Source organism: Setaria italica, chromosome II (genome assembly GCF_000263155.2).
Source record: "Setaria italica strain Yugu1 chromosome II, Setaria_italica_v2.0, whole genome shotgun sequence".
In the NCBI taxonomy this organism is placed as follows: Eukaryota; Viridiplantae; Streptophyta; class Magnoliopsida; order Poales; family Poaceae; genus Setaria; species Setaria italica.
In genome coordinates this window covers 31,573,896-31,601,462 of record NC_028451.1, presented here as the reverse complement: position 1 = coordinate 31,601,462, position 27,567 = coordinate 31,573,896, and the positions used below count along the sequence as shown (strand labels likewise).

General features: G+C 47.5%; 2 protein-coding genes and 1 long non-coding RNA gene across 8 annotated transcripts; all 3 read left to right on the top strand.

Annotated features, from left to right (window-relative positions):
• Window positions 1-2,490: 2,490 nt before the first annotated feature.
• LOC101754659 (beta-1,3-galactosyltransferase pvg3) lies at window positions 2,491-3,925 on the top strand. Its single transcript, XM_004956863.2, has one exon. The coding sequence runs from the start codon at window positions 2,613-2,615 to the stop codon at window positions 3,549-3,551; it is 939 nt and encodes a 312-aa protein (XP_004956920.1). The 5' UTR covers window positions 2,491-2,612; the 3' UTR covers window positions 3,552-3,925.
• Window positions 3,926-5,795: 1,870 nt separating this feature from the next.
• On the top strand, window positions 5,796-7,022 carry LOC101755072 (beta-1,3-galactosyltransferase 6). The gene has a single exon (XM_004956864.2). It carries the CDS (start codon window positions 5,889-5,891, stop codon window positions 6,858-6,860), a length of 972 nt encoding a protein of 323 aa, XP_004956921.1. The 5' UTR covers window positions 5,796-5,888; the 3' UTR covers window positions 6,861-7,022.
• A 1,358-nt stretch (window positions 7,023-8,380) lies between these two features.
• On the top strand, window positions 8,381-14,478 carry LOC101755478. Of its 6 annotated transcripts, none has more exons than XR_002676509.1 (6): window positions 8,381-9,239; window positions 9,381-9,646; window positions 9,744-10,007; window positions 10,092-10,977; window positions 11,140-11,335; window positions 14,105-14,478. It is a non-coding gene; the product is annotated as an uncharacterized LOC101755478 (long non-coding RNA). The 6 variants fall into 6 exon arrangements; XR_002676508.1 differs by having other exon boundaries at window positions 11,140-14,127; window positions 14,210-14,478; XR_002676507.1 differs by having other exon boundaries at window positions 8,384-9,239; window positions 10,092-10,373; window positions 10,892-10,977; window positions 11,140-14,478.
• The last annotated feature ends 13,089 nt before the right edge of the window (window positions 14,479-27,567 follow it).

Below are 27,567 nucleotides of genomic sequence, written 5' to 3'. Positions count from 1 at the left end.
GGTTATAGATTCGTCTCGCGATTTAGCCTAGGGGTTGTGCAATTAGTTTTGCAATTAACCAATGTTTAATACTCCTAATTAGTGTCCAAACATCCGATGTGACAGGGGTTAAATTTTAGCCCTGTGTGCCAAACACTCCCTATGTACTAGGGTATCGTACTAGCGCACGATCGAGCTGCCTAGTACTCCCTCCGTCCTTTTTTAGAAGGGACAGAGGGAGAACAAAAGATAGACGACAGAGCAACGGCCCAATCAGAACAGGAGCGTGATACTGATGAGTGATGTGTTGCCACGTACCTTAAGGGTGTTCAGATCCATGGACTAATTTTTAGTTCAGATCATTAAATATGAACTAATTATAAAACTAATTGCATAAGTTGTGGCTAATTCTTAAACCTAATTAATTCATGATTAGCACATATTTATTATAACATCACATGATCAAATCATAGATTAATTAGGCTTAATAGATTCATCTCACGAATTAACCTTCATTTATGCAATTAGTTTTATAATTAATCTATATTTAATATTTCTAATTAATATCTAAATATTTGATACGACAAAAACTGAACTTTACTTCGGTCCCTGGAACCGCTCCGGGGTCCGCTGATGTGCCGAGCCATCCACATCTAGCAGCAACCCCATGATTTGACATCCGAACGGCAGGATGAGCCGAGCTACGCCTAGACAGCCGTCGCTCGCCGGCCTGAGCCGGACCCCGTCCGCGACGCCATATCCGTGTCATTTCCGCCGTCTCCGCCGTGCGCGCCGCGCCCGCGAGGTGTGCCCGCCCGTCGCGACACGCGAGTAGGTGGGCACCTGTTCCTGGCGAGGCCGAAGCGCCGAACTGTGCTTCTGACTCCGGCCGTGTCCACTGGACTCATTCTTATCTTAGCCTGACCTGAAGAGAAAGGCACAGGAAGAGTCCCCCGGCCCGGGTGTGGCTGCTACCGGGACCCGGCGAGCTGGAGCTCTTGCGCCTTGTCTAAAACGTCTACCCGTTCCAGATTCGGATGACCTGTGTGACCTCAGGCGACGGTTACACGGAAACGCGGTGCAGCCACCCACCCACCGGTGAGATCCGGTCGGATAAATAACTCGGTCGGTTTACCTCGTCCGTCGTCAGTCCCCCTGAATTGAATTCAACGCCTGCCTTGCTCGGCTTGCCGCGGCGCGACGCCGCGTGCTCCCGCTCCCGGAACGCGTGGAGCTCGAACAAAATCGCCTGAAAACGTCTCCTTCGAGTCTTACCATCGTGCGCGTAAATTCCAGCATGACGTTAAGCTATGACCGACGAACATTAAGTTACTTAATCAAGAAGCTAGCAGAGCCTTCTTTTTTGTTTTTTTTATTTCATTCAAGGCAAGATGAACGGCAGAAGGGTAAGGCATCTGTGCTGTACCAGGGGAAGAATTCACCTGCTGCACGGCTGGACTCCGTCGAGCACGGAAAGTGCAGTAGCAGTGTAAGGGAGCATCGGCTAATTGTGAGCTATCATCAGCTGCCGAACTACGGTGGCTCCCGTACCATCGATCGGAATCAGTTTGGTGATACGGCACTTTCAGCAGTCTCAGAGGGTCAGCAAGATAGCAAGCGCGGACGAGCACGGCACGTTACTCCGTCAGAGACGCCCCCGATCCATGATCCAGGATTGCTGTGCTGCCGAAGGGGATGCTGAAAGATCGATCACTGGAGCTCCGCTTTTCCGCGCTGAAACGTCTGGTTCAGGTTCAGAGCATTTCATCATCTCGGACTCTCGGAGCGCTTGAGCAGCGAACACGGCACGCTTCGCTTCGTAGGAGCTCCCCGCATGCCTCCCATCAGCTCATCGCTCTGCGCTGAGCTCGCATGTGCGGCCGTCGTGAAGGCTACCGCACGCTGCGCTCCGGCGCGGGCGGGTCTCTTTGACCTTCCGCCGTATTATTGCAACAGTGGCAGCGTTGCACAAGCACAAGGATGCGTCAGCGCAGTGGAAATTCCAGCTCCAGTTTACGCTTCAACTGTCCGTAATTGAGTCGTCAGCATGGTTGCATACGAATGTACTATGCTTTACTATTTCGCAATTATACTGGACCTGATTTTCAGTTACCCGTGTGGAAAACTGGATACTCCTCGGGAAGTAATGTCAGCTGCGTTGATCCAGCAGTTCAGCACTTCATGGCAAAATGCCTCAGTGTCTCGGCTACGCTGTTGCTAAGCTCGACGCCACAAATCAATCTTCGGAGATCGATTTAGAAACACCATGCGTCGTACGAAGATTCCCCACCGCATGAACTGTCCAGGATGTTACCCGTTCTGAATTAGTGTATTGTTTTGCGCGACTATTCATGTGCTACAAGCAACATGCCCACCTCGGGCGCTAATTCTGAAACTAGCTACTTGCTACTTCTTTTTTCCAAAACTTCTTCGTGCTGGTGGTGCGTCTCGATCGACCGATTCTTCTTCGAATGCCAGAAGCCTAGAGCAAATAGACAAACCCCTCTTGTCGAACGGTTCCACGGTTCCTTTAACACGAACTCAAATGGGGATCGCAACTTCTATTTGAGCCGAACTGCACCCGCTCGCACGCACGTACGCGCGCTCCCGTCTCGCCACCCCCGACCACGACCATGATGAAGCCGCCCACGCCCACCTCCTACCTCCTCCTCGCCCCGCTCGCGGTCCTCCTCGTCGTCTTCGTGCTCCCGTCGCTCCGCTCCCCGCCCCGCGTTGGCTCCGACGGCCTCGGCGTCCTCTGCTCCCGCCGCGCCGGCTTCCCCGACGTCGTCGCCGTCGCGCCATCGGTCGAGGCGTCGCCGCCGACGCAGCCGGAGCCCGAGTTCAGCCTGCTCGTGGGCGTGCTGACCATGCCGAGCCGGCGGGAGCGCCGCGACATCGTGCGAATGGCCTACGCGCTGCAGCCGCCGGCGTCGCGCGCGCGCGTGGACGTCCGCTTCGTGTTCTGCAACGTCACCGATCCGGTGGACGCGGCGCTGCTGGCGCTTGAGATCCGGCGGCACGGCGACGTCGTGGTGCTGAACTGCGCCGAGAACATGAACGACGGCAAGACGTACGCGTACCTCTCCTCCGTGCCGCGCCTCTTCGCGTCGCGCCCCTACGACTACGTGATGAAGACCGACGACGACACGTACCTGCGGGTGGCGGAGCTCGCCGACGAGCTCCGGGGCAAGCCCCGCGACGACGTGTACCTGGGCTATGGCTACGCCATGGGCGGCCAGCCCATGCCGTTCATGCACGGCATGGGGTACGTCGTGTCGTGGGACGTCGCGAGCTGGGTCGCCGGCGCCGACGAGATCCTGGCGCGCAACGACACCCTGGGGCCCGAGGACCTCATGGTCGGCAAGTGGCTCAACCTCGCCGGGAGGGGGAGGAACCGGTACGACCTCAAGCCAAGGATGTACGACCTCAACTGGGACATGGACAACTTCCGGCCGGACACCGTCGCCGTGCACATGCTCAAGGACAACTACCGCTGGGCGGCGGCGTTCAGGTACTTCAACGTCACCGCCGGGATCGAGCCGTCCGACCTCTACCACCAGCTGCCATGATCGATCGACCAGCAACACTTCGTTTTTTTTTGTGTCAAATTCATTTGCGATCCGTGTCAATTGTTAATTGTTTTGTAAGTGTTCGTGCACAAGTTGTGCGAGACACGAAATGGACCATGGGAGAGTAGTGGGGGAGCATTTTGAGTCATGTCATGTCATGTGGCCCGATGGTTAGTTCGTTGACGCGCTCTGGAAAGCGCCGTGCAAGTCGAATCGCCAACGGGGTTCGCTTTCGGAAGCTTCTTTCTTGGCGACGGCCGGAGGGTTGTTCCAGTCCTCGACTGATTGGCCTCGTGACATGACATCCTTCTTGCTGCTGATTCTTTGACCTGCCAAGACGGCCTGGATGAAGTTACGTTTGGTTCCTTTGCTTATTTTTAGCACGTGTCACATCGAATATTTACATACTAATTAGAAGTATTAAACGTAGACTACTTACAAAACCCATTACACAGATGGAGGTTAAACGACAAGACAAATCTATTAAGCCTAATTAATTCATCATTAGCAAATATTTACTGTAGCAACACATTGTCAAATCATGGACTAATTAGGCTTAATAGATTCGTCTCACCGTTTAGCCTCCACTTATGTAATGGGTTTTGTACATAGTCTACATTTAATACTTCTAATTAGTATCTAAATATTTGATGTGACGGGTGCTAAAAATAAGCAAGAGTAACCAAACCAGGCAGAAGTGAGCATAGCTAGTTTTGTCTCTGTCGTCCTACGAATGCCAAACGATGATAGGTATGAGGTTAGGTATGCCCGTGGAAATGGAATGTACGATTCTGGTGTATTCTACAATATAATGCATACTGCAATGATGCAGGCCGCCATGTAACCCTTCTTATGCATTTTATTACTCTATTGTGGTATACAAGTATTCAACATCACTATCAAGGAATAACGAATATGCTTGGAAGCACAGTGTAGCTTGCTTGTGCCTTCCACAGGCGAGTAGGCGACAAGGTTCCAAAAGTGAATGTTGTTCAGCACTGTAGTTTTTAACTTATCAGAGAACGCTTACAAGTTCAAAACTAGTGCACGGAACAGAATTCACCTTTCCAGTGCCATATATTCCTGAACAACAGAGGTACGACCTGATGGCAATGCGTTTCTCCGGTCGAGACATCATATTTTACGGCTGGAGGTAATAGCATTTTAGGAGGGAGCAATCTTGTAGTAAGATGTCATATAAAGACACCAAAACAAAGTGAAGGTGGCCCCCACGCCCTAATCACCCTGAATTGTCAATTGCCGAGAATGCCGTACTATATTGCTACTTTGCTAGGGCCATGTTTAGTTACTCCCAACTTCCAACTTTGACACTATGCAAAAAGAAGATTCCCCATCACATCAAACTTGCGGTACATGCATGGAGTACTAAATGTAGATGAAATTAAAAACTAATTGCACAGTTTTGTTGTACTTTGCGAGACGAATCTTTTAAGCCTAATTAGTCAATATTTGGACAATAATTCACAAATACAAACGAAACGCTACAGTGTGCTACAGTGCTGTAACAGTAATTTGGCACCTCCCAAATTCCCCAACTAAACACGGCCTAGGTTGGTGAGATCTCAGCTTCGATCATACAGTTTGATCAAGCGGGCAGGCTACGGACGCCACCAAGGTACAAACTCCATCAAGTAACCACTAACCAATAACCGACAAAGAATCCTGTCCCCGGCGGCTCTCCCTGCTCCCTGTCGTTGCCATCACTCAAACAGGCAAGCTGCAGCCGTCTAAACAACGCCCTTTCCGTGCCCTGCTCGGAGTCTGTATCTGTATGATCTACGAATGATTGCTCGTGACCTGTGACCGTTTTTCTATTGATCCCCGAGCTGTCAACCCAAGGCCACGAGAACAGATCGAATCGAGATAGAATTGAATACAGTTCGAATGCCCTCCGGACTGCCACGCCTCACGTTCTTGGACGTTGAAACATCTCAATCCTATACCACGCATTCACAAACAAGTAGCAACCCGAATAAGCCTGTTCGCTTCAGCTTATTCAGCCGGCTTATCAGCCACCAAACAATATTTTCCTCTCACAACAAATCAGCCGTTTCAGCTTTTCAGCCGGCTTATAAGCTGAAGCGAACAGGAATCCCGAGCACCATGCTCTCGACCTCCCGCGGCTGATGTGCCAGATTCTCGTCTCTCCCGTCATGCACGAACGTTTCAACCAACATCCCACCACGACTAGTCGCAAGGTAGGCGACGCTCGCGTGAGCTTTATAAGCCGACGACGCCCGGCGGTCTGGGACAGGACACGTACGCTCGCTCGTCTCCTCCATATTTTCACGGAGCGAACACGACCGCGCGCGCGCCATGAAGACCAATTCGTCGCACGGGCTCCACGGCGCGTCGCTCTGCACCCCGTACCTCCTCCTCGTGCCGCTCGGCCTCCTCGCCGCGCTGCTCGTGCTCCCCAGCCTCGGCCCGTCAAACGCCCGCTCCGACGGCCTCGGCGTGCTCTGCGGCGGCGCGGGCGCCGACGGGTACTCCGTCTCGTCGGGAGACGACGAGGAGAAAGCCGCCGGGACGGCGCCGCCGCCGGGGGCGGGGACGGAGGAGTTCAGCCTCCTCGTCGGCGTCCTGACCATGCCGAGCCGTCGCGAGCGGCGGGACATCGTGCGGATGGCCTACGCGCTGCAGCCGCCGGCGGGCGCGGCCCGCGTGGATGTCCGCTTCGTGTTCTGCAACGTGACCGACCCGGTGGACGCGGCGCTGGTGGCGGTGGAGGCCCGGCGGCACGGCGACATCCTGGTGCTCAACTGCACCGAGAACATGAACGACGGCAAGACGCACGCGTACCTCTCCTCGGTGCCGCGCCTCTTCGCGTCGCGGCCCTACGACTACGTGATGAAGACCGACGACGACACGTACCTGCGCGTGGCGGCGCTCGCCGAGGAGCTCCGCGGCAAGCCCCGCGGCGACGTGTACCTCGGCCACGGCTTCGCCGTCGGCGACGACCCCATGCCGTTCATGCACGGGATGGGGTACGTGGTGTCGTGGGACGTCGCGCGGTGGGTGTCCGACAACCAGGAGATCCTGCGGCACAACGACACGCACGGGCCCGAGGACCTGCTCGTCGGCAAGTGGCTCAGCATCGGCGGCAGGGGGAAGAACCGGTACAGCCTCAAGCCCCGGATGTACGACCTCAACTGGTTCATGGACAACTTCCGGCCGGACACCATCGCCGTGCACATGCTCAAGGACAACCGCCGGTGGGCGGCGGCGTTCAGGTACTTCAACGTCACCGCCGGGATCAACCCCTCCGACCTGTACCATCAGCCGTGATCGAGCAGCTAAGCTGTTCGATTGTATCTTTTTTTTTCCTTTTGGTGCGTGTATTTCCTGAGATGATGTAGGCGATTGTGCCAAGGTGGCGCACGTAGTTCGCATTCGTTTCCTGTATTTATTTATTTATTTACTTATTATTATCGGTCGTCTGATTGGGCATCGTCAAGGCTCTCCAGAGTAGAATGCCCGTGTTCATACTGACATGGAGCTCTTTGCTCCGCACATACCTACTCTTTTCAAAGTAGTCGATAGACAGCAAATGCGTACTCAGAAAGGAGTGCCATTCTATAGGCACGGCAAAATTGCAAAAGGCCACTCCAAAAGTCCAAATCAACATTTCAAACTTAAACTGTCAGTAGAATGTTTTTAAGCCGCAACGCTGCAGCATCAATCCCTACCGAATGGGCTCATTAGCTATATAGCTGTGCAACTAGTCAAAGTGCCAGCGAACGGGAGTACTCTAGTCATGTGAGGTGAATTCGTCAGTTCGTCATCATACCGACAAACATTCTGGATAGAAGGCTACTCCCTCCGTCCCTGAATAACTATCACTTTTAGTTTCCGTACCGCAAGTTTAACTAGATTTGTAGAAAATACATGCACCATTTGTATCTTCAAATAAATTTATTAAAAAACTAGATTATTTAGTTAAAGTTGTTTTTCGGATAGTAAAAACGTTAGTTATCTAGGGATGGATGGAGTATTCCTCTGAGAATTGGTATACATGAATCATGGCGAGCTCGGCGAGTAACCGCGATGGACACGTCGGTAAATTTTATTTTAACGCCCGATCGTAGCTTTACGAGCTCCGGGTGTTATTTAGTTCACCTCTAAATTCCAACTTTGATACTATGCAAAAAGAAGATTCCCCATCACATCAAACTTGCGGTACATACATGGAGTACTGAATATAGACGAAATCAAAAACTAATTGCACAGTTTTGTTGTACTTTGCGAGACGAACCTTTTGAGCCTAATTAGTCAATATTTGGACAATAATTCACAAATACAAACGAAACACTACAGTTGCGCTATAACAATTTTGATTGTTCAAAGTTGGGCAACTAAACAAGGCTCGGTTGGCTATAACTAGAAGCATCGCGAGTTAGGTCGTCCAGCGAGGTAAAATATGTGCTCATCTTCTCATGTCTTCGGGGGTGTTTGGATACTATGTGCTTAACTTTAGCAGTGTCACATCGGATGTTCGGATGCTAATTAAGAAAACTAAACATGAGCTAATTATAAAACTAATTGCAGAATCCCTATGCTATTTCGCGAGACGAATCTATTAAGCCTAATTAATCCATCATCAGCAAATGGTTACTGTAGCACTACATTGTCAAATCATGGACTAATTAGACTTAATAGATTTCGTCTCGCAAATTAGACTCCATCTGTGCAATTAGTTTTATAATTAACCTATATTTAATACTCCTAATTAGTATTGGAACATTCGATGTGACCTGTGCTAGTATCCAAACACCTCCTTCGTCACGCACGTCCTTCCCGCCTTTCCTCTGCCCCACCTGCGGCGTGCCCACCTCATCTCCGCCGCTGCTCAGGGCAACTCCAACGGGGGCGCCCGCGGTCGGCGCGCCCCTCGCGCCGCGCCGATGGTGCTGCCAGCCGCCTATCGCGGCCGCGCCGCTGGGGGCCGGCGGCGGCCCGTCCTTGCCGCGCGCCGATGTGGGCGGCCGTGCCCCGCCCGTGCCATTGGGGGCGGCAGCGGCCCGTCCTACCCGCGTGCCGATGGGGGCGCCCGCGGCCGGCCTGCCCCTCGCGCCGATGTGGGCGGCCGTCCACCGCCCGTGCCATTTGGGGGCTGGCGGCGGCCCGTCCTACCCGCGTGCCGATGGGGGCGCCCGCGGCCGGCCTGCCCCTCGCGCCGATGTGGGCGGCCGTCCACCGCCCGTGCCATTTGGGGGCTGGCGGCGACCCGTCCTGCCCGCGCGCCGATGGGGGCGCCCACGGCCGGCCTGCCCCTCACGCCGCCGGTGCCGCCAGCCGCCTTCCACCGACGCTGCCACTTCTTCGATGAAAAAAAAGCCCCTTCCTCCGCTTGCCTATCGCCGCCGCTGCCGCTCCTACCCCCGGCTGCCCCTCCCTCCGCAGCTCTTTCCGGCCATGCACCGCCCCTTCCGGTGTTGGCGTCATCCTCTTTCAGGGCTCTCCATCCCGCGGCTACCTCTGGCCTCTTGAATCTTGCTCCACCCTCCTGCTGCGGCAACAAAGGGGAAGCCATGAACTGCGAGGTTGTGTTCCCGCAAGATGGCCGAGGTACCATGAAGCCTGTCTTTGGTACGCTGTGCCGTGACATGACGAGCCTCGTCCTCCGCCGAGCAGGCTGCAACAGAGAGCACCATCCTTCAATCTTTCGTGAGCACCACTTACCTTCCTTCATCACAAACTCTATCTTCGTCGGTGCTTTGCTCTAGTTTGATTTAATGTAATACTGCATCTATTTGGCCGACCTGTAGATCGATTTTGTAATATGTATTTCATTCTGGTTGATTGCAGCTCGATTTGGTCATCGCAGTTACTTGAAGCTGATTCAGACACGGAGTCCATTCCTGTGTTGCTCGGCCTAGCCCACAGCCTGTGGGGCAGGCACGGCGGTGCAGCCAGCTGATTCTGCGGCTACGATGGCATTGCCCTCACTCCAATGTTTTACTCCTCAACCAGCATGACCTGCTGGTGATTTGGCATCTCCCGGTTCCATCCCCATTGGATGTAGTGAGATGCAGAATTCCTCCCTGTTTGTAAGGTCTTCATGTTCTTTTCAGGTTTGTTGCTCGTGCTTGCCCTCTTTCGTTTTTGCATCGATTAACAAGCAAAGAATGTATAGGTGCATACAGAATGTTTGATTGCAAGATGTTCCAGGTGATACTGTAGTGTGGCAGTGGTGTGCTGTGGCAAGCAGCGGCGGCAGGGGCTCCAAGTTGGTGTTTGTTCACATCGATTGCCAATGGCTAGGCTGTTCACAAGCAGCGTCGTTTGTTGACAGCAGGTGTTGGCACTTATCAGGACTGATGTCTTGTGGGTCATGATTAGGCAGAAACAGGCAACTTCAATTAAAGAGTGCCCTTGCCTTGTTTGTTTTTCTTTCCTCCTGCCAATTTCATTGACCTTTGCGGTTATTGTCAGGTTTGTTGCATGTGACTTATCTTTTTTTTAGTTTTTGGACCAATTGAGATTCAAATCGTGGATTGATTATTTTGTATGCACCAGTGGCTGAGGACATGAAGCAGGTGGTGAACCTGGAAACAGATAATTTAAAGAAAGTACACAAATAGCTGGATTCAGCTTCAAGGTCCTCTGTTAGTTACTGCCTCAATTGCAGATTAATGCCTTAAGAAGAATGCCAGTTTTATAAATGATGGAGCCTCCTGTGAGGTGCCTTGGGCTTAAGAAGCTAAGCTGGGTAAATGCAAGAAGTGAATTATTCTACCACACTGATAAGAATTAAAAGGTGGTTGAGATGGAATATGGAATACTGTGTCTTGTTAAAAGGTGGTTTAGACTATAATATTAAATTTGGTGGTTTTCACGGTGCTTGTTAAGTCTTAATAGTACCATGATCAAGGATCTTAGATAGAGGGGCAATCTGACACCATAAGCTAATTATGCTCGGACCTGAAACTAAGTTGTTTACTGTTTTCAATTTGCTTTAAATATCTGGAGCAAATATGGAGCTAGATGCACGGTTGCTATATTATCTACCAATGTCATGTTTCTAACACATTCTAATATTTGGTTGAGTTCATATGGGTTAGTGAGTTTTTTCCTAACTGCGCACGATATTAAGGCTGCTTATCTTTTTTCCTGAAACAATTGTTATAATCAATTCAAGTTCATGTCATGTTTATTGCAAGATACTTATGTGGTATCCAGTTCTTCTTATGGCACACTAGAAATAGAACCTGCCAGGAATAGTGCTTGGTATTTTTATTTTGGTAATAGACAAAAGCATATTGGTTTTGAAACTGATTTCACTCGCATATTTTTCATCACTTTTGTGCATCCTGAAGTGATCAGCTCAATGGCTCTGCTTCTAACGCATGGAGTATGGGTGCTTCCGTCCAAGGCTCCTGTCACCGTGCATTTGTGAGTACAGGTAAGAAATCATTTCACCTATGGATGCTGCAAAACGAGACTTGGAAAATACTACATTTTATTGCATATATTGTTTTGATGTAATCACTTTCATGTTTCATTTGTAGTTTAATCTGAAATGCATTACAGGTTAAAGGTTGTGCCTTCTATGCTTTTTGCCCAGGTTTGAAATGGTTGCATGCTTCAAGGGATTTGAGAAGTTTTCAGGTTTTCTATATGTTTGACCTACAAACCTGAAGCTTCATATCCTATTTCTGACAGAAAGTTGGTTCAACCTTTGTGATGCAATGTCTCAAGTGAAGCATTGTAACTGAAGTAAATGTTGTCGTAATGTGGTAGAAATATGAATTTTCTTGGTGGTAAGTTACTTTCATGATATTTTTCCTTATTGTTGTTTTTGTGAATAATAAGATGCTATTCCTTGCTGGTCTTATTTGGAAGAACACTGAGATTACAGCATCTGTCCCAATGCATTTACCCAATCAGCCCATTCCTCGTCCAAGTAGAGATGTTCTAGAGTATATGAGGTCAGACATGTTTGCTCTTTGTTCAATAGCTTACTGGATATATAGATTTTCAAGAGTAAAATTCATGTTTAAAACAGATAGGCTACAACATTGAGTGAATTTGTTGCTAATCAAATCAGTTCAACATGTAACCATAAGCTTATTTAATTAGCAATAGATAAACCGATCATACCACCCAAGTTTAATTACACGTGTGTATTTTGATCTTGATATACATATATTTGATTAATAGCTTACAATAGATATTTTGGTTGGTCAATAGATATCTGATGCTTTTTTCTGATGTACCCATGTTTTGATGTCTTATGTTACCTCCTAATTTCAGTGGTCATATATTGTTGACCTGATTTACCATTTGGCGTTTGAGTTAACATGTTCCTCTGAACTCTATTAATGCTTCTATTATTTGGTTTAGTGCCTGCTTGGTTATCTGCTATTCCTCTTAGTCATATAGCCATTTTGTTTACAAGGAACAACAAGAAGAATATGAACATAGCCAAATAATGGTGAAATCTGCAAAAGATTCTGTACAGGAACATTCCATACTGCGTCCTATCAATTTCCTTTTCCAAGTACCTTAATGAAAGGAAAATAGGACATTAGGTATTTGTGTATATTTGGTTAAAACAGAGAAACCGGTATCTTCATGTCGAACTACTATAGGCATACCTTATTAACCCAATTTATTTATTCCACCCTTCATATTCAATTAGTTATTTGATGATGAGATTAATTGAGCTGTTATAGCCAAAATTTCTAGCTGTAGGCATGCATCTGTGATTTATTTCTTGGTTGAAAATTTAATAGAGCGCAAAAGTTTTAATTTATAATAGTTTGTGACTACAAAGAAATGCCTTTATTTTTTTCCTGCGTGCTCTCTTGTCAGGAATTGGGGGTGTGCGGGTTACTGTTCACGTGAACAGTACTCGAGGGGGTGGGGGTGGAGGCGCAGGGAGAGGTGGAGAGGCAGGGGGCAGGGTAGGGTTGAACCTTTTCCTTGCTGATCCAAAATAGATTACACCCTTTTAGTTTTATAGTGACTCCTAACTTAACTCCCAAGCAATCTAAGGATGGAATCCTTCCATCTTACAACTCAATCTCTAATTATTACCTAACTTAAACAAAAGGACTTCCTAATACTTGAATAGACTAAAGATAGAAGGGAGGGGGCTGCTGGGCGCCTGGACCCCCTAGGGTGGTGCGGCCCAGGGCTGCAGGTGCCCCTGCACACCTGACTGCTGCTGTTGGGCCTGCCTGGCCCATGGCGCCATGGCCCTGGCTGCCCATGCACATGACATCTCTGTACATGGAACCTTATGCTACAAGATGTAACCTTTCGCAGGTAAGCCTACTAAATCAGAAAAGGGTTCCATGCTGATTTCACTGTATGTTAGTCAATGATGCAGAGAAAAGCTCTTTCCTTGCATTCAATTTTTTTGATAGGATTCATGTTGAAATTCCAACTGAACAACCATTACTCTTTACTGTTTAGTACATCCTTTTTGTTTTCTTGTCATTTTGTGCTTCCATATTCCTGTTAGATTTCATGGGATTTGTTTATTTTAGTCCCACAATATAGTTTGCGAGTGAATATTTCATTATCTTTCCCTTGAAATACACGCATGGTGAAGGGTTATCAGCCAATTGAGCTGCAACTGCTCCGTACAGAGAATTCATATAGCTGTGTACTGTATCCATGTTTTGCAATATTATAAATAAGTGCTTTATTTGATCCACTTGCAGTAATAGTTAGTTACAGTTTTGCTAAATTTAATAGATAGCAAACTAATATGCTCGAACATGTGCCCAGTATTGCTCTGATCGTTTGAGTGAACACAGACCATTACAAAAAAGTTGGGTGTGTCCTTTTGGTCACTTTAAAACTGCAAGTGGTATACACATGGATAGACATCATTGGCATAAGGGTTAGTGCGCTCTCTGACGGCTATATTTATCCTTTGCAAATTATCCGCCTATTTCTAGACAAGATTACAAGAAAAAAGAAAGATCAAGGCTATTTTTAATAGCGTACTGATGGACTTACTTTATTGATACAAAGTTCATGCACCAATTAGTTCATGGCATTGCAATGGCATGGTCAAGTGTTATATTGATTCTTATTTGCCATATATTTGATATTATGGTAGTTTTCATCCAATAAATTCAAAAACTATTAGACATTTTATGGGTTGTCACTCAGTGTGGAGGGAAATTATCTCCAAATTTGCATACATCTTATGTAAAGATAATTAGATATTTATTCCTAATTTGTTGTAATTGAGAGGAGTTACAAGCAAGGGCTTAGGCTGCGACAGGAATGTAATGCATTTAAAAAAAGTATTGCAAGAAATCAATTTACATTACCTTATCATATTATATTGTTCGAATATCATTATGATGGCTTTGTTAGTTTGGTGAAGAGATTATGTGAATCCATCTTAATCTCAATGTTCTTTTTTTTTTTCAAAACTTGCAAATAATTTCAAAGTATGCTGTTGTAATGTTTGCTTATAGATTTGAAATTCATATAGTTACCTGCATACTATTGCTTATTTTAAGAGCGTGCTTACCTTGGGTTCCTAATTATATCTCTAACTCCAGGGATGAATGCAGAGCTAAGAAAGGTAAGAGATGACAATTATTGCAATTACCACGTATGATCCTGAGTAGGTTATGGTGCTCTTAACAAATTTCGTGAAAATGTAGGGATATCCATATGCAATCCCGCAACTGTACAATTTGATAGAAGATTCTACTTTTGCCAAAACAATACCAGCTACCGTGCAAAATCATAGGAGCCAGCAGTGTTGCAGAATGAAGAAGTGACAAACTACCTCCTAGCTACTTAATGTTATGAACTTACTCTAGCTGCTGAAACCTGTATATTATAACTTATCTACAACTATTCGCACATGTATTATAAATTATCTAGACTTACTTCAAATGTCAAGTTCTTCATAACATTATTGTGCCCACTGTATGTACCAGTACCACCCATGCTTAGCTATGTTATCATCAATTTCTACCTGTCCTTCCTATTTCCTTGTGCAAATATAGAATGCAGTCATCCAGCACTTCGCGCGCCAATCACTAGTTATTGTTTCAGATGAAACAAGAAAGAAGTAAACTGCGGCACAACGACACGCACTGGCCCAGTCGGTTTACCAAATCGGCCCGAAGTTTAGTCGATGGGTTGGGCAAAACTCAGCGGCAGGAGAAAGGCAGGCCCACGAACAGTGAAAACGGGCACGCTAGCCTCCTCCTCTTCCGACTTCTTTTTTAGCTCTTTTCGCGAAATTTTTTCACAAATACGCTCCTGGCGGAACTAATTCCGAAAGTGGACCCTTGACTTGGCGCCAGCACGTCAAGCTAACACGTCTTGGCGCCAGCCTCCATGACGCCAAGATCGCGCCGTCACAGCTGGCGCAGCAGCTCACGTGGTGGAGGCTTGGCGCTAGGCCTTGGTGCCAGGCTGCCGGCGCCAAGCCTCCTACATAAGGGTCGCGTCCCTTCTTTCTGCATGAACCTTCTTCCTCTTTCTCCTTCCTTTCGGGTTTTTGCTCTCCGCACTTCGTTCTATACTACGAATCGACATTTTGGCCTAAGAAACTTTCATTTGGTCCGTGGATCTTGAAGAGCAAGGTATCCTCTCTCCCTCGTAGATTTTTTTCACATCGATTCGCTATATAGTAGTTGCATTTTTGAAATTAGGGTTTCATGCAACCGTAGGATGCTGAGGTGTGGAAAAGCTAGGAAATTAAGGTAACCTCAGCGCACGTAGTTATGTTATGAGTTCATTGTTGTGGATCAAATGGGAAACCCTAATTGTAGGTTTATTGTTAAGTGCTTTCGGTTCTTACAACGAAATAAACTAAATTGTAGTTGTGGTGCCAAGCTGACCGGAAATGCCTTCGATCCATTGCCTCTGCCTAGTGGTGTTCCAGTGCTTATGTGCTTTTGCGGCGATCCTTGCAAGGTAGCCAAATTCGATGAACATGACACGTATAGGCAGAGGTATTGGATGTGTTCCAACTTTGAGTTTGAACCTACACTTCGTCAGCACCGTATTAACAAGTTGGTAAGGAATTGTTGTTGTGTTATAATTATTTTCCATATTTTTTTATTCTATAACAATTGCATTTGTTGCAGACCCCTCCACCGCTCTATGATTTTGAGCAGTGGATCGACACTGAGATCAATCCTGAAGACAAGAAGGAGATGGAGGATATGTTGCGCTGTGCAGAGAGGAAGGAGATGATGGAGAAGAGCCTCAGAGATGAGGCTGCAGAAAAGGAGCACAAGGAAGATGAGGAAAGGAGGCGTGTTGCTGCGGATAGGGAAGACAGGGAGAAGAAGTTTGAGCGTGCGCGCCGAGCGAAAGCAGCGATTCAGGAGAATCCCGATGCCTTGAGGAAGGGAAAGTGGCCTCGTTGCACTCAGTAGTCATAATTAGTTTGTAGTTCTATGGTTTATTTATGAACAATATTGTCTACTGTGAGACTTTTATTATGTTGTCATGTAATGCACTTTAAGTATGGGCATGCAAGTGGTAGACGATGTATGTTTATTTTGCAACGTAATGCACTTTAAAGTTGTACTCTTTAGTGAAATTTTCGCAGAAAATGAAAAGGGTACTTCTTAGTGAAATTTTGGCAGAATTTCCCCTATTTTTTGATGCAATACATACACAATTATGAGATGAATAGTTAACATAAATACAAACATACAAGCATATGGCACATTCATAATAAAAATCCACAATAGTTCAAAACGTCCATATACACAATAGTCAAATAAAAGTCCCCAATAGTTCATACACACAATAGTCAAATAATGAAAGTTCATGTACACAATAGTCCACAAAGTCCATGAAAGTCCATATACACAATAGTCAAATAATGAAAGTCCATATACACAATAGTCAAATAATGAAAATCCATATACACAATAGTCAAATAATGAAAGTCCATATACACAATAGTCAAATAATGAAAGTCCATATACACAATAGTCAAATAATGAAAGTCCATATACACAATAGTCCATATACACACTAGCATCTACCACAAAGTCCACAATAGTACCCTCACCGCCTCCTAGTCTTACCTTACCCTTGTGACCAAGAGCGTCGGTGCCTGGAGTGTAAGGAGAACGTGGGCGACGTAGTCTAGTGCCTACAACATGTGTAAGCTGAGTCAAGGGAGCATTGTGGAGCTAAGACGGGTCAAGCTCCTCAGGCCTCTGGTGTCGTCGTGTCGTCATCATCGTCGTCGTCCTCATCCTCGGACGCAATTGCTCTGGACCCTGACGGGCCTTGCCTAGACGAACCAACGCCTCCTTCGCGTGGGGATGAAACGTGCACGTCTAGCGTCGTGGCTGTCCTGCAACCACAACGAGCAGCCGCACGGCGAAGCCGACTTGATAATTACTGTTGCGAAAAAACTAGTTAAATGAAACAATGTAACGTATTAACGAAGTATTTGAAAGAATATTTTGATTCTTACGTCTAGAAAACTTCGCGTCTCATGGTCCATAACTCTAGGACGGAAATGCTCAATGTCTCTAACCGAGCTTTGGAGGGTACGACCCTACAACAAATTTCCAAAATTATAAAATCACTAAGTCACTATGTCAGTAAATAACTAAATGATCAAGTCACTTACTCACTAAGTCACTAAACCACTAAATGATTAAGTCACTAACTTACTAATTCACTAAGTCACTAACTCACTAAGTCACTAAACCACTAAATGATTAAGTTACTAACTTACTAACCCACTAAGTCACTAAACCATTAAATGATTAAGTCCCTAAGTCACTAAGCCATTAAACTATTATACCAATAAATGATGAATGTCACTAAGTCAGTAACTAACTAACTCACTGAGTCACTAAGTAACTTAACATAGAAAAGTAAGGCAATTGACTTACCATCCTATCCAGGATTGGTCCTGTCTCCACGTGCCTTCCTGCACGAGTACTTTGGTCGTACACCGTGTCTTCATCGTCGGACGATTGGATGTCGGCGTAGTCATCTTGCGTCCATTGTACTCTCAGCCTGCTATGCGTCGCACCTTGGTACCAAGTTTGGTATCGCCTGTACTCACTGTTTGTGTGCGGGTTGTCGTTCTCGTCCACGCTGTCGTGGAACTGATCCCATTGCTCAATGTAAGCCTGGTGGAACTCGAGCCACTCAGAGACCTTTTGCTTCTTCTTACGATCCACCCTGCACGTCACGTTAGATGTTATGAGTTGCCAAACTTTACTTAATGGTAATGGAGCATCACGAGATAATTGAAATAGCAAAACACCTACTTGTGTAACTCCACTCTAGTCGAGTTCGCAGGCGTTGGCCAAATCTACCTTATCCCAAACTGACGTGCTACTCGATCAGGCATGTGGAACTCGACAGATAGAAACATACCAGACGGCACTTCATCCTGTATAAATCGTCGTCACTTGCACACATGACGCTCATAGCAAAAGGAAGTGCCCCCTCACCTTCGTACGGCTGCCAATCTACCTGCAACATAAAGTAACAAGATGTTAGTTGCTATACTAAAGCAATAGAAATCATCATTACAAATAAAATTTACTTACACTATAAGCCGTGAGCACGTCTAGCTCGTTGATGTAATCTAGGTACGCCCGCTCCAACCTCGTGTGGCCAACCTTAACCTTGTCCCAAAGGTACGCCCACGTCGGCTGTCATCTCGGTGCCTGACTTGGGAACCACAGTCGATGACCCATAACCTCGGGACGACCAACGGGTAGACGGGACCACATCCATAACTGCAATAGGTACACGCACCTACCAACTGACGCCGAGGCCGAAGTCCGACAGCACGCCTCGCACGGCTGCCGGTAAAGGAAACATAGCACAGCTGAGCCCCAACTGTACTAACCCGCCTGCTGCCAGTCAATGAGGCAGTGGATCCACATCCAAGACGCAGTGTCACCCGTGGCGTCTGGGAAAAGAACGCAGGCAAACATGTGTAGGATCCACGCCCTGCAGTAGTGCCCAACTGTCCCCGCATCCGCGTCCTGGGGGTAGTGTCCGAAGTGTTCCCGCAGCCAGGAGATTAGCACTCCAGATGTGCGAGCCCCTTGATCCTCAACCTCACGACCAAGGAAGGCCGCAACTCGTGCTCACTAACCCTCTGACATGCCCAACCCAGTCACTGCGTTGCCACGAATCGACAGACCCAACATCTTCTGACAGTCCTGTAGGATCACTGTCATCTCTCCGAACGGCAGGTGGAAGCTGTGAGTCTCGGGCCGCCACCTACATTTGACACAGATATTACATGTCAAACAGGTAAGGACACAAAAAATTGAACATGAACGGAGGCACTAGACGCAAGATAATACTTGTCAACCAACGCAGTTATGGCCGCTGAGTTGAACTTGGGCAACCCATGACGAACTTGAAAGGAGATGACATCTAGGCCCGCCGAGTGTAACGGTCATCGTACTGCAACGCTAATAACCCATTGTGGGCTCTAGAGCGTAGGAGCGGAAGGACCTGCATGCAAACAAATAAAGTCTGACGTTATTTAAGGAACAAGATGTGTACGCTTAGAAAAATTAGATGAACATGTGTAGATTATTACCCCCCCCCCCGCTATGAGACATCCTCGGTGGGTCTGGTCGTACGCCTCGTCGAGTAGGTGGAATTGCGCCATCCTACAAAAAGTCAATGAACACACATAATTAATTGAATGAACATGTATCCAGACTAGTCTCAAGAACCATCCCCAACTGTCATTGTTCTCACTCTCAACCAATGCAAATGCCAAAGGAACCAACATGTTGTTCGCGTCACAAGATATGGCTATAAGAAGTGTGCTCCTATATTTGCCAATCAAAAACGTACCATCAATAGAGAAGACGGGACGACAGTGCCTAAAGGCCTCCACACACTGAGGGAAGCACCAGAACGCACGTCCGAATATCTGCCTCCCATCCTTCCAAGCATTTAGTTTGGGGATGTACTCATAATGCATGCCTGGATTCACCGCTTTGATTGCATTAAAAAGCACTGGCAGCTGCTCATACCCAGACTCCCAATCCCCATATATCATCTGCCACGCACGCTGCTTAGCCCTCCAAGCTTTACCATAAGTTATCACATAACCTCCATAAATCTCCGTAACGATTTTGATAATTGTCTTAACTTTCATGTTGGATTGTTCCTTCAATATTCCCATCATCCGTTTGGCAATTAGAGTAGATGGCAACTACCGATGTCTCACTGTAAGCTCATGGTCAGTACAATTATGTGGACCGACAACTTTTGTGATCTTCCACTTCCCGGTGATATTTTGCTTCCTTGCACAAACCCTCCATGGGCACCGTTTCTTGTCACACACAACTGTGTAACGGCGCTGCGCATATGAATGCAAGACCTTGTAAGGTCTCTTCCGTATCACCGCAAACGCCTGCAACCACCTCTTCAATGCGGGGAGGTCCTTGAATACCCTACCCTCCTCAATCACCATACTAGGACCGACCTCAGGAGCTTCTAGGAGCTCATCATCACATCCTTCTGTAAACGCCTGATCGGAATGAGTAAGATTGCTGAACTCGTGAACTCTCGGATCGCGGCGTCCGGGGAAGATATGCCTGAACATCTCAACATCACTCTCTGTCATCTCTCCAACAGGGCGATCATCATCAGAATCAAGATCCACTCCCATCTCATATGCATCTTCATCATTCATAATTTCAACACTATTGGAGCCACGCAATCCATCTCCACATTGCACTTGCGCAGCAACTGGAGGCACATCCACATTTTCAGGAATGTCTCCTGCAACATAAGTACAAATATGAGTAAAGAACAAATTGATGGAACGAAGGGGGTTAGCTCCCAACAAGAGAAACTGATAAGACACTTACTCGGATCATTCTGTGTCAAAAGGATCTCATGAGGAGAATCTGCCACATCATCAACAGTCCGATAAACATCTCCAACTACTTCATTGGGGGCAGATTCAGCATCGGGAACTGTAGGTGCAACCTCCACTTCCATAACAGGTTCCGGGACGGGAGGGTCGAAGTGTGCCCGTTGACCCATTGGTTGGGAAACTGACGAGGAATTGGATCAACTAACACCCGATGAACAACCACTTCCATACTTGGGGAATGGTCGTTCATAACCGTTCTCACATATTTCTCCCACTGGTCTGCACACCGAATTGGGACCATCTTCCTTTGAATGTTGAGAAGGGAACCTATGTAAAGTACGCCATCGACTGCGATGTCATCATCTCCATGACAATGTAGCTCCTCCCGAGCCCTTGCAACCAACTCACTAAACGAGGGTTTCTCATCGAATATCACAACCTTGCACTGTATAGCAACAAACTTAACACATCCATAGTCATCCCTTTTCACGGTGCCTCCATGATATATGCTCACTACGTTGTCCATCTAGTACATAAACATAACGATGCACAATTCATTTAGTCCATAATAAATGAAGCATTCTAAGTACAAGGTCTCTAATATGAAATGAGATACTATCAATTCACTACTAACTACTAAATACTACTAACTACTTAACTAAATATCGTAATACTATATTACTATGTAACTAACTATATATCTAGCTATGTAAACAAAATTATATACGAAGAAAATTCTATCTATCTATTTCTCTGTCTAACAATTCTATTTTCTTATCTATTTATCCATCTATAAGCACATCCACCTAGTTAAATAGTATCATGAGTATTCTCTATTCCTTCTATCATTGCAATTCATACACAAAACCTACCAAATTAAATTAGTTTTCATATCTAACAATTCTATCTAACTATCAATTTATCTATCTAACTATTTTATCTAACAAATCTACCTAACTATTCTATCTTCTTATCTATCTAACTAATCAATCTATCTCACTAACTATTCTACTACCTACCTAACTATTCTACCAACTAACTCTTCTTACCTATTAGGTGACGGTGCACACCGGTGGCCAGGGGCGGGGGAGGCCGACAACCGGCGGGTGCCCAAGGGCTGGGGCGGGCGGCCACCGGCGGGGGCAGGGGCGGCCGGCGTGGGCGGGCGGAGGCGTGGCGTCACGCTCCGAGTGCGACGGCGGGCTCCGAGGGCGGCGGCGGCGCTGGAGATAAGGTGAAAGAAGTAAGAAAAGAAAGGGAGCTAAGCCTCCGCCACGTCAGTTGCTGCGTCAGTCGCGACGGCGCGACCTTGGCGTCATGGAGGCTGGCGCCAAGACGTGTTAGCTTGGCGCCAAGCCAAGGGTCCACTTTTGGAATTAGTTCCGTCAGTATCTTTTACGAAAAGAGCTAAAATAAAAAAAAATCGGCCTCCTCCTCCTGTCTCCGGAACCGAAACGTGTCCAGTACGGGGGTACGGTTGAGACGTTGAACAAACGGGCCATAGCCATGTACCGATATACGAACATCCTTTTTTATCATTTACATTCACGTTGGTGCGCAGCTTTTGGTGGCGCTGAATGAGGGGCTGTTTGGATACGAGGTGCTAAACTTTAACAGTGTCACATCGGATGTTCGGATGCTAATTAGGAGGACTAAACATGAGCTAATTATAAAACTAATTGCAGAACCTTGTGCTAATTCGCGAGACGAATCTATTAAGCCTAATTAATCCATCATTAGCAAATGGTTACTGTAGCACCACATTGTCAAATCATGGACTAATTAGGCTTAATAGATTCGTCTCGCGAATTATAATCCATCTGTGCAATTAGTTTTGTAATTAGCTTATGTTTAGTACTCCTAATTAGTATCCAAACATCCGATGTGACAGGTGTTAAACTTTAACAGGTGTTTCCCAAACACCCCCTGAGAATGACCACCGGCTAGCCGCGGAATAGCAAAGGCAGCTTTCACCATAGTGCTCTGCCCTGCCCCGATCCCCGCCCGAATCATTGCAGCTCAGCGAGACGCAGGCGCACAATCTCGTCGAGCGCGGCGCAGCAGACTAACAGAGCAATGGCCAGAGGGGCAGGGCAATCATCGCACGAATTATTCACGGCATCCGCCCCGCGCCGCCTGCCGCCCTGCCTGCCTCGAGCTCGATCGAGGCGGTGCCTCTTCTAGTCTGCTGGCCAGCGAATCGATTGCGAAAGGCCCGGCCGGCCTTTTGTCCTCAGCAGCGGCAGCCGGGATGGAATGGATCGTGCCATCGTGGACGCGACGGACTCTCTCTCTCTCTCTCGGCTGCGGTGCAGCTGGTATGCGTACGCACGGGCTAGGCTTGCTTTCCAGGATTCTGCGCAGATGCGAACAAAACAAAAGCGAGGCCGAGGCGGGGTCAATCATTGTGCGAGTCCGCGCGATGCTTGCGCAATCCTAGCTTTCGAGTGGACTGGCCTGGCTGGATCAGGATTCAGGTTCAGAGATCAATGGATCATGGTGGTGACTGATGACTGATGATTCTGGGCCTCAAGGCTCAAGCTGCAGCTGAACCCAGCTGCTCAAGGACCATGCAAGATGCATGCATCATGTGTGCACTGTGCCTGCCTGACTGCCTCGCCTGATTCAAAGATTCAATAGCTCGACGTACTGCTCTAGGTAGGCTGCTCCAGCGCGGCACGATCGCTGCTGCCATCGCGCCATCATGGACCGCGGTCCATGGTGCCTGCCCTGCCCTGCCCTGCGTGCTGCATCTCGGTTACGCACATCGGTGTTGTTTAGGCTGATGAGGCCTGAGCCCTGAGGATCATGTTATCGGTGGCCCGTACCGTCAGGCACAGGATTCGCGTCGTGGCCACCGATAAGACCCGAGCCTACAGATAGCAGCAGACTGGTCGACGCGACCCCGGAACGCGACCGCCCCTCGCCGGCCTGGGCGCGAGCGAGCGAGCGACGTGACCGCGGCTCGGCTGCCTCGGCAGCGTGCACGGCGCGAGAGCTGCCGGGCCGCGGGCCAGGGCGCCCAGGCCGTGCAGCAGGCTGCCCGCTGCCGCGCCAGCGCCACGGAACGAGAACGAGGCTGGCTCTGCCTCGGGCTGGCTGGCGGTCGCGGCCGGGAAAGCCGCTGCCGCGCCCTGGCGGCTTGATTCCTGGACCTGGACTGGACGAGCCTGCCATGCCACACAAACACACGCAGGTCACACACAGTGCGCCCTGGCCATCAATGCGTAAAGGGATCCAATGTCCTGACGCCGTGCGCGCAGCCGCGCTGTCCCTACTCTCTGGCCGCCGCTGCCGGTGCCTGCCGCGGGCGGATAGCCTGAATTCCTGATTCCTGATTGATAGATTCGATCCCTTTGGACCCAGCAGCTGCGGCCTGCAGGCGCGGCAGCAGCCAGAGGCCAGAGCTTTGTGTGTTGGTCTCGGTTTGGGTTCCACCCTGTGCGTGTGACTGTGACACTGTGCGGTGTCTCGTTCCCTGTTCAGTTCTCGGCCGTGCACGCCCCGGCCCGACCACGGCGGCCCGACCCGTGTCGCGCTGCGTCTTTACGGTGATTTCGTTTCCGCTTTTGCGTAGGGTCTGAATGCCTGACGGCCTATGATCTGAGCACCGTCGGCCAGGAGATCCGAGGGAGATGATGGCCGCACTGCTCATGAGATCCTTGACGGCTTGCCTGCCTAGCCCTAGCTATACTCGCTACTCGTTCCCGCACTCCTGAGGTCTGTGGCATCTCATCTTGCTGAGCTGCCGCTGCAGGACCAGACCGGACCTCAAGGCCGCAGCCATGGCCATGAGCGGTTGCGCCCACGCTACAGGCTATAGCATGTAGTAGCAGCTAGAGCGGAAGCGATCTTGGTCCGGATGCCCCTACCTCAGCTCTCTGCGGTTCTGTGACTGACCTGTCGCGCTGCATCGATGGTTCAAGTCCAAGTGCTCGAAACTTGAAGCGCGCGTAGTGCCGATCGCCGACACCATGCAAGCTTTGGCAGATGTTTTCCGGCACAGCGGGCTCATGGAAGACACGTAGCGTACATTCTTCAGGTTGGTGAAAGCTGGTCTGGATAAACAACTTGCTCGAGATCTTGTACTTGAGGCCCTGATGGGCTTTGCCGCTTTGTTAATTCCGGAGCCACACTTACCGCGTCTAATCTAATGATACTGCTACTTCACTCTACGAGGTGCATCGTTGGCTGCAGCTGCAGTTCACTCCAAGCAAGTAGTAGTAGCCTGAGCCTCCATGGCTGCATCTGTTCTGCTGGCGGCTGCATCGAGCGCTGAGGCGATAAGGCCTTGTTTAGTTAGGGAATTTGGGAGGTGCCAAATTACTGTTACAGCACTGTAGCACACTGTAGCGTTTCGTTTGTATTTGTGAATTATTGTCCAAATATTGACTAATTAGGCTCAAAAGATTCGTCTCGCAAAGTACAACAAAACTGTGCAATTAGTTTTTAATTTCATCTACATTTAGTACTCCATGCATGTACCGCAAGTTTGATGTGATGGGGAATCTTCTTTTTGCATAGTGTCAAAGTTGGGAGTTGGGAGTAACTAAACATGGCCTAAGTTTAGGAGCATAGGAGCTCGTGTTTAGTACGACGTCCAATGGCTGCCTGGTTGACCTACTACGTACTCGGCGGTGCCAGAAACAGAGGAACAAGCTAGGTGGGGCAAGAACAAATGATCTCGGGATGAACGCTGTAAACTGGGCCCGCTTTTAGGCGTCTTGTTCTCCATCCACTTGTTCAATCTAACCTATCCCATGTTACGACTCCGATCCGATGATTTTGGGTGTGTTAATTTACTAAGTACGAGTACCAACGCTCTTCTTATACTAGGTCTTGTTTAGTTCACCCCCAAATCCCAAATTTGGCACTATGCAAAAAGAAGATTCCCCATCACATCAAACTTGCGGTACATGCATGGAGTACTGAATGTAGACGAAATCAAAAACTAATTGTACAGTTTTGTTGTACTTTGCGAGACGAATCTTTTGAGCCTAATTGGTCAATATTTGGACAATAATTCACAAATACAAACGAAACGCTACAGTGTTGCTACAGTAATTTGGGCACCCCAAAATTGGGCAACTAAACAAGGCCCTAGTTGCTCTCCAGCCAAAAAAAAAAAACGAAAGAAAAACACGTCAAACTCTTTCCCGTTCCCTGTCTTGCAGGCCGATTACAACTACATCAAGCCGAGCTAGGCCAAGAGAACACTAGCTAAACTAAGAAAGTAGTACGGCATTTCTAGAAACAGTTTTTTCCCTTTTTTTTTTTGCAAAGGTAAACTACAATTCTGGGACCATGCCGATCTATCCTTGCATTCTTATGCTTTTTCTGTTTTTCGTGTATGACTTGTACCGATCAGTGTACTTTGTGGGTGTCGGTGTCCCATTGCGACTGTGCCACAAGTGTACGAGCGTGATCCTAACTTTTTGTTTTAGGTCAGATAACCATAGAGGACGCTAGACCCCCTTTTCTAAAATCTTCCTGAAATCTACAATCACATCACAGGATGGATGGATAAAAAGCTTGGAGTAATGAATGCTACCTTGGCTCGGCGATGCAAAATTCCTGCCGTGAACAGTATTTTGCCATGGAAAATTTGCGGCCGTCAACACGAATGGATCACATCTCTGCACCACATTCTTCAAGCTATCCAATCTTTAACCAAAATTTGACAATATCTTGATCTACATTAGGTCATTATTAGCTTTTGGTTCTTCTGCCAGTGCTTCAATCCACTTTGTCTAGTTCTGGGTAGTACCTAAGCTAGGAGTGGTAGTATGGCACGATCATGAGCTGGAACACGTCAAGGAATGGTCTAGGCCGTATTAAGGGCAAGAAGAATCTTTCATGTCCAGCAACAGTAGCTTGTTGCGACCTGTGTCCCGATCGTCCTTTTGGATTCGAGCAACTCGGCCACAAACACAATGCAGTGCTTCGATTGTGACGTGCTTTGTGCCGTGACATTGCTATAAATGCTAATTTTCCTGCAAATTAAATGCCGTGTGCAATGCGTGTTAAATTTGGACTTGTTGGCGAAATGTCTGCTTTCAGTTCCCCTATGGCTTTAATTTTTGTCTGTTGCGTACCAAGATTGACAAAGAAACCGTTGAAATGAATACCCAAAACCAAGGTGTCAAAAAAGTCTGCGTCTTCTTTTGCCTTTTCTTTTTCCAATAAAGGCAATTTGTGCAAAATGGTTCAAATCGAATAACAAAATTTGCCACAATTGCAGGTAAATAACTACTTTGCATCGCACTTCCATGTGTTTCACATGTATACTAGGGGGTATTTGGATCCCCGGGCTAAACTTTAGTCCCTGTCACATCGAATGTTTAGATACTAATTAGGAGCATTAAACATAGACTATTTACAAAACCTATTGCAAATGCTTACTGTAGGAGCACATTGTTAAATCATGGACTAATTAGGCTTAATAGATTTGTCTCGTCGTTTAGCCTCCATCTGTGTAATTAGTTTTATAATTAACTCATATTTAGTACTCCTAATTAGCTTTCGAATATTCGATGTCACACGGATTAAACTTTAGAGCTTCACGATCCAAACACCTTCTTAGTTGAAACACTAACTTGAGCCTATGTGGTTGACATGAAAACCAATTTATCACTTCTACATGCATGTATACATGGTCTGCAACCAGGGACGGAGAGGGCCAAGCGGGGGCCATGGCCCCCTATGAATCCAAAGTTTTTCTAAACTCCCTACATCTTGTATGAAAATTATTCATGTAGCCATGTTTATAGCTCCATGAGATCTTTTATCTATCCTAAATGAAATACAAAGATGTATGTGAAGACATGTAGTTGTGCTTCCAACGAAAACATAACAGTCGTTTTGAGTTCTCTCACCGAGAAGCAAAATGGCACATGTTTCACTCCCTATCTCTCTTTCTCCTTCTTCCCTAATTATTTTCTCCAATACCGGCTATAGCTCTCAAGGTCAAAGGAGCTTCAAGAAATAATATCTGCAACATAGAAAAACACCGTTTGCAACATTAAAAAATATGTTGAAAAAATTATTAGCCCTCTCTTAATGATGATGGAAAAAACCCACCGCAACATCTGTTTCATGTTGCATGGAACATTTAAATCTCTCATTGAAAATGCAACATCCAGATAAAACAGTTGC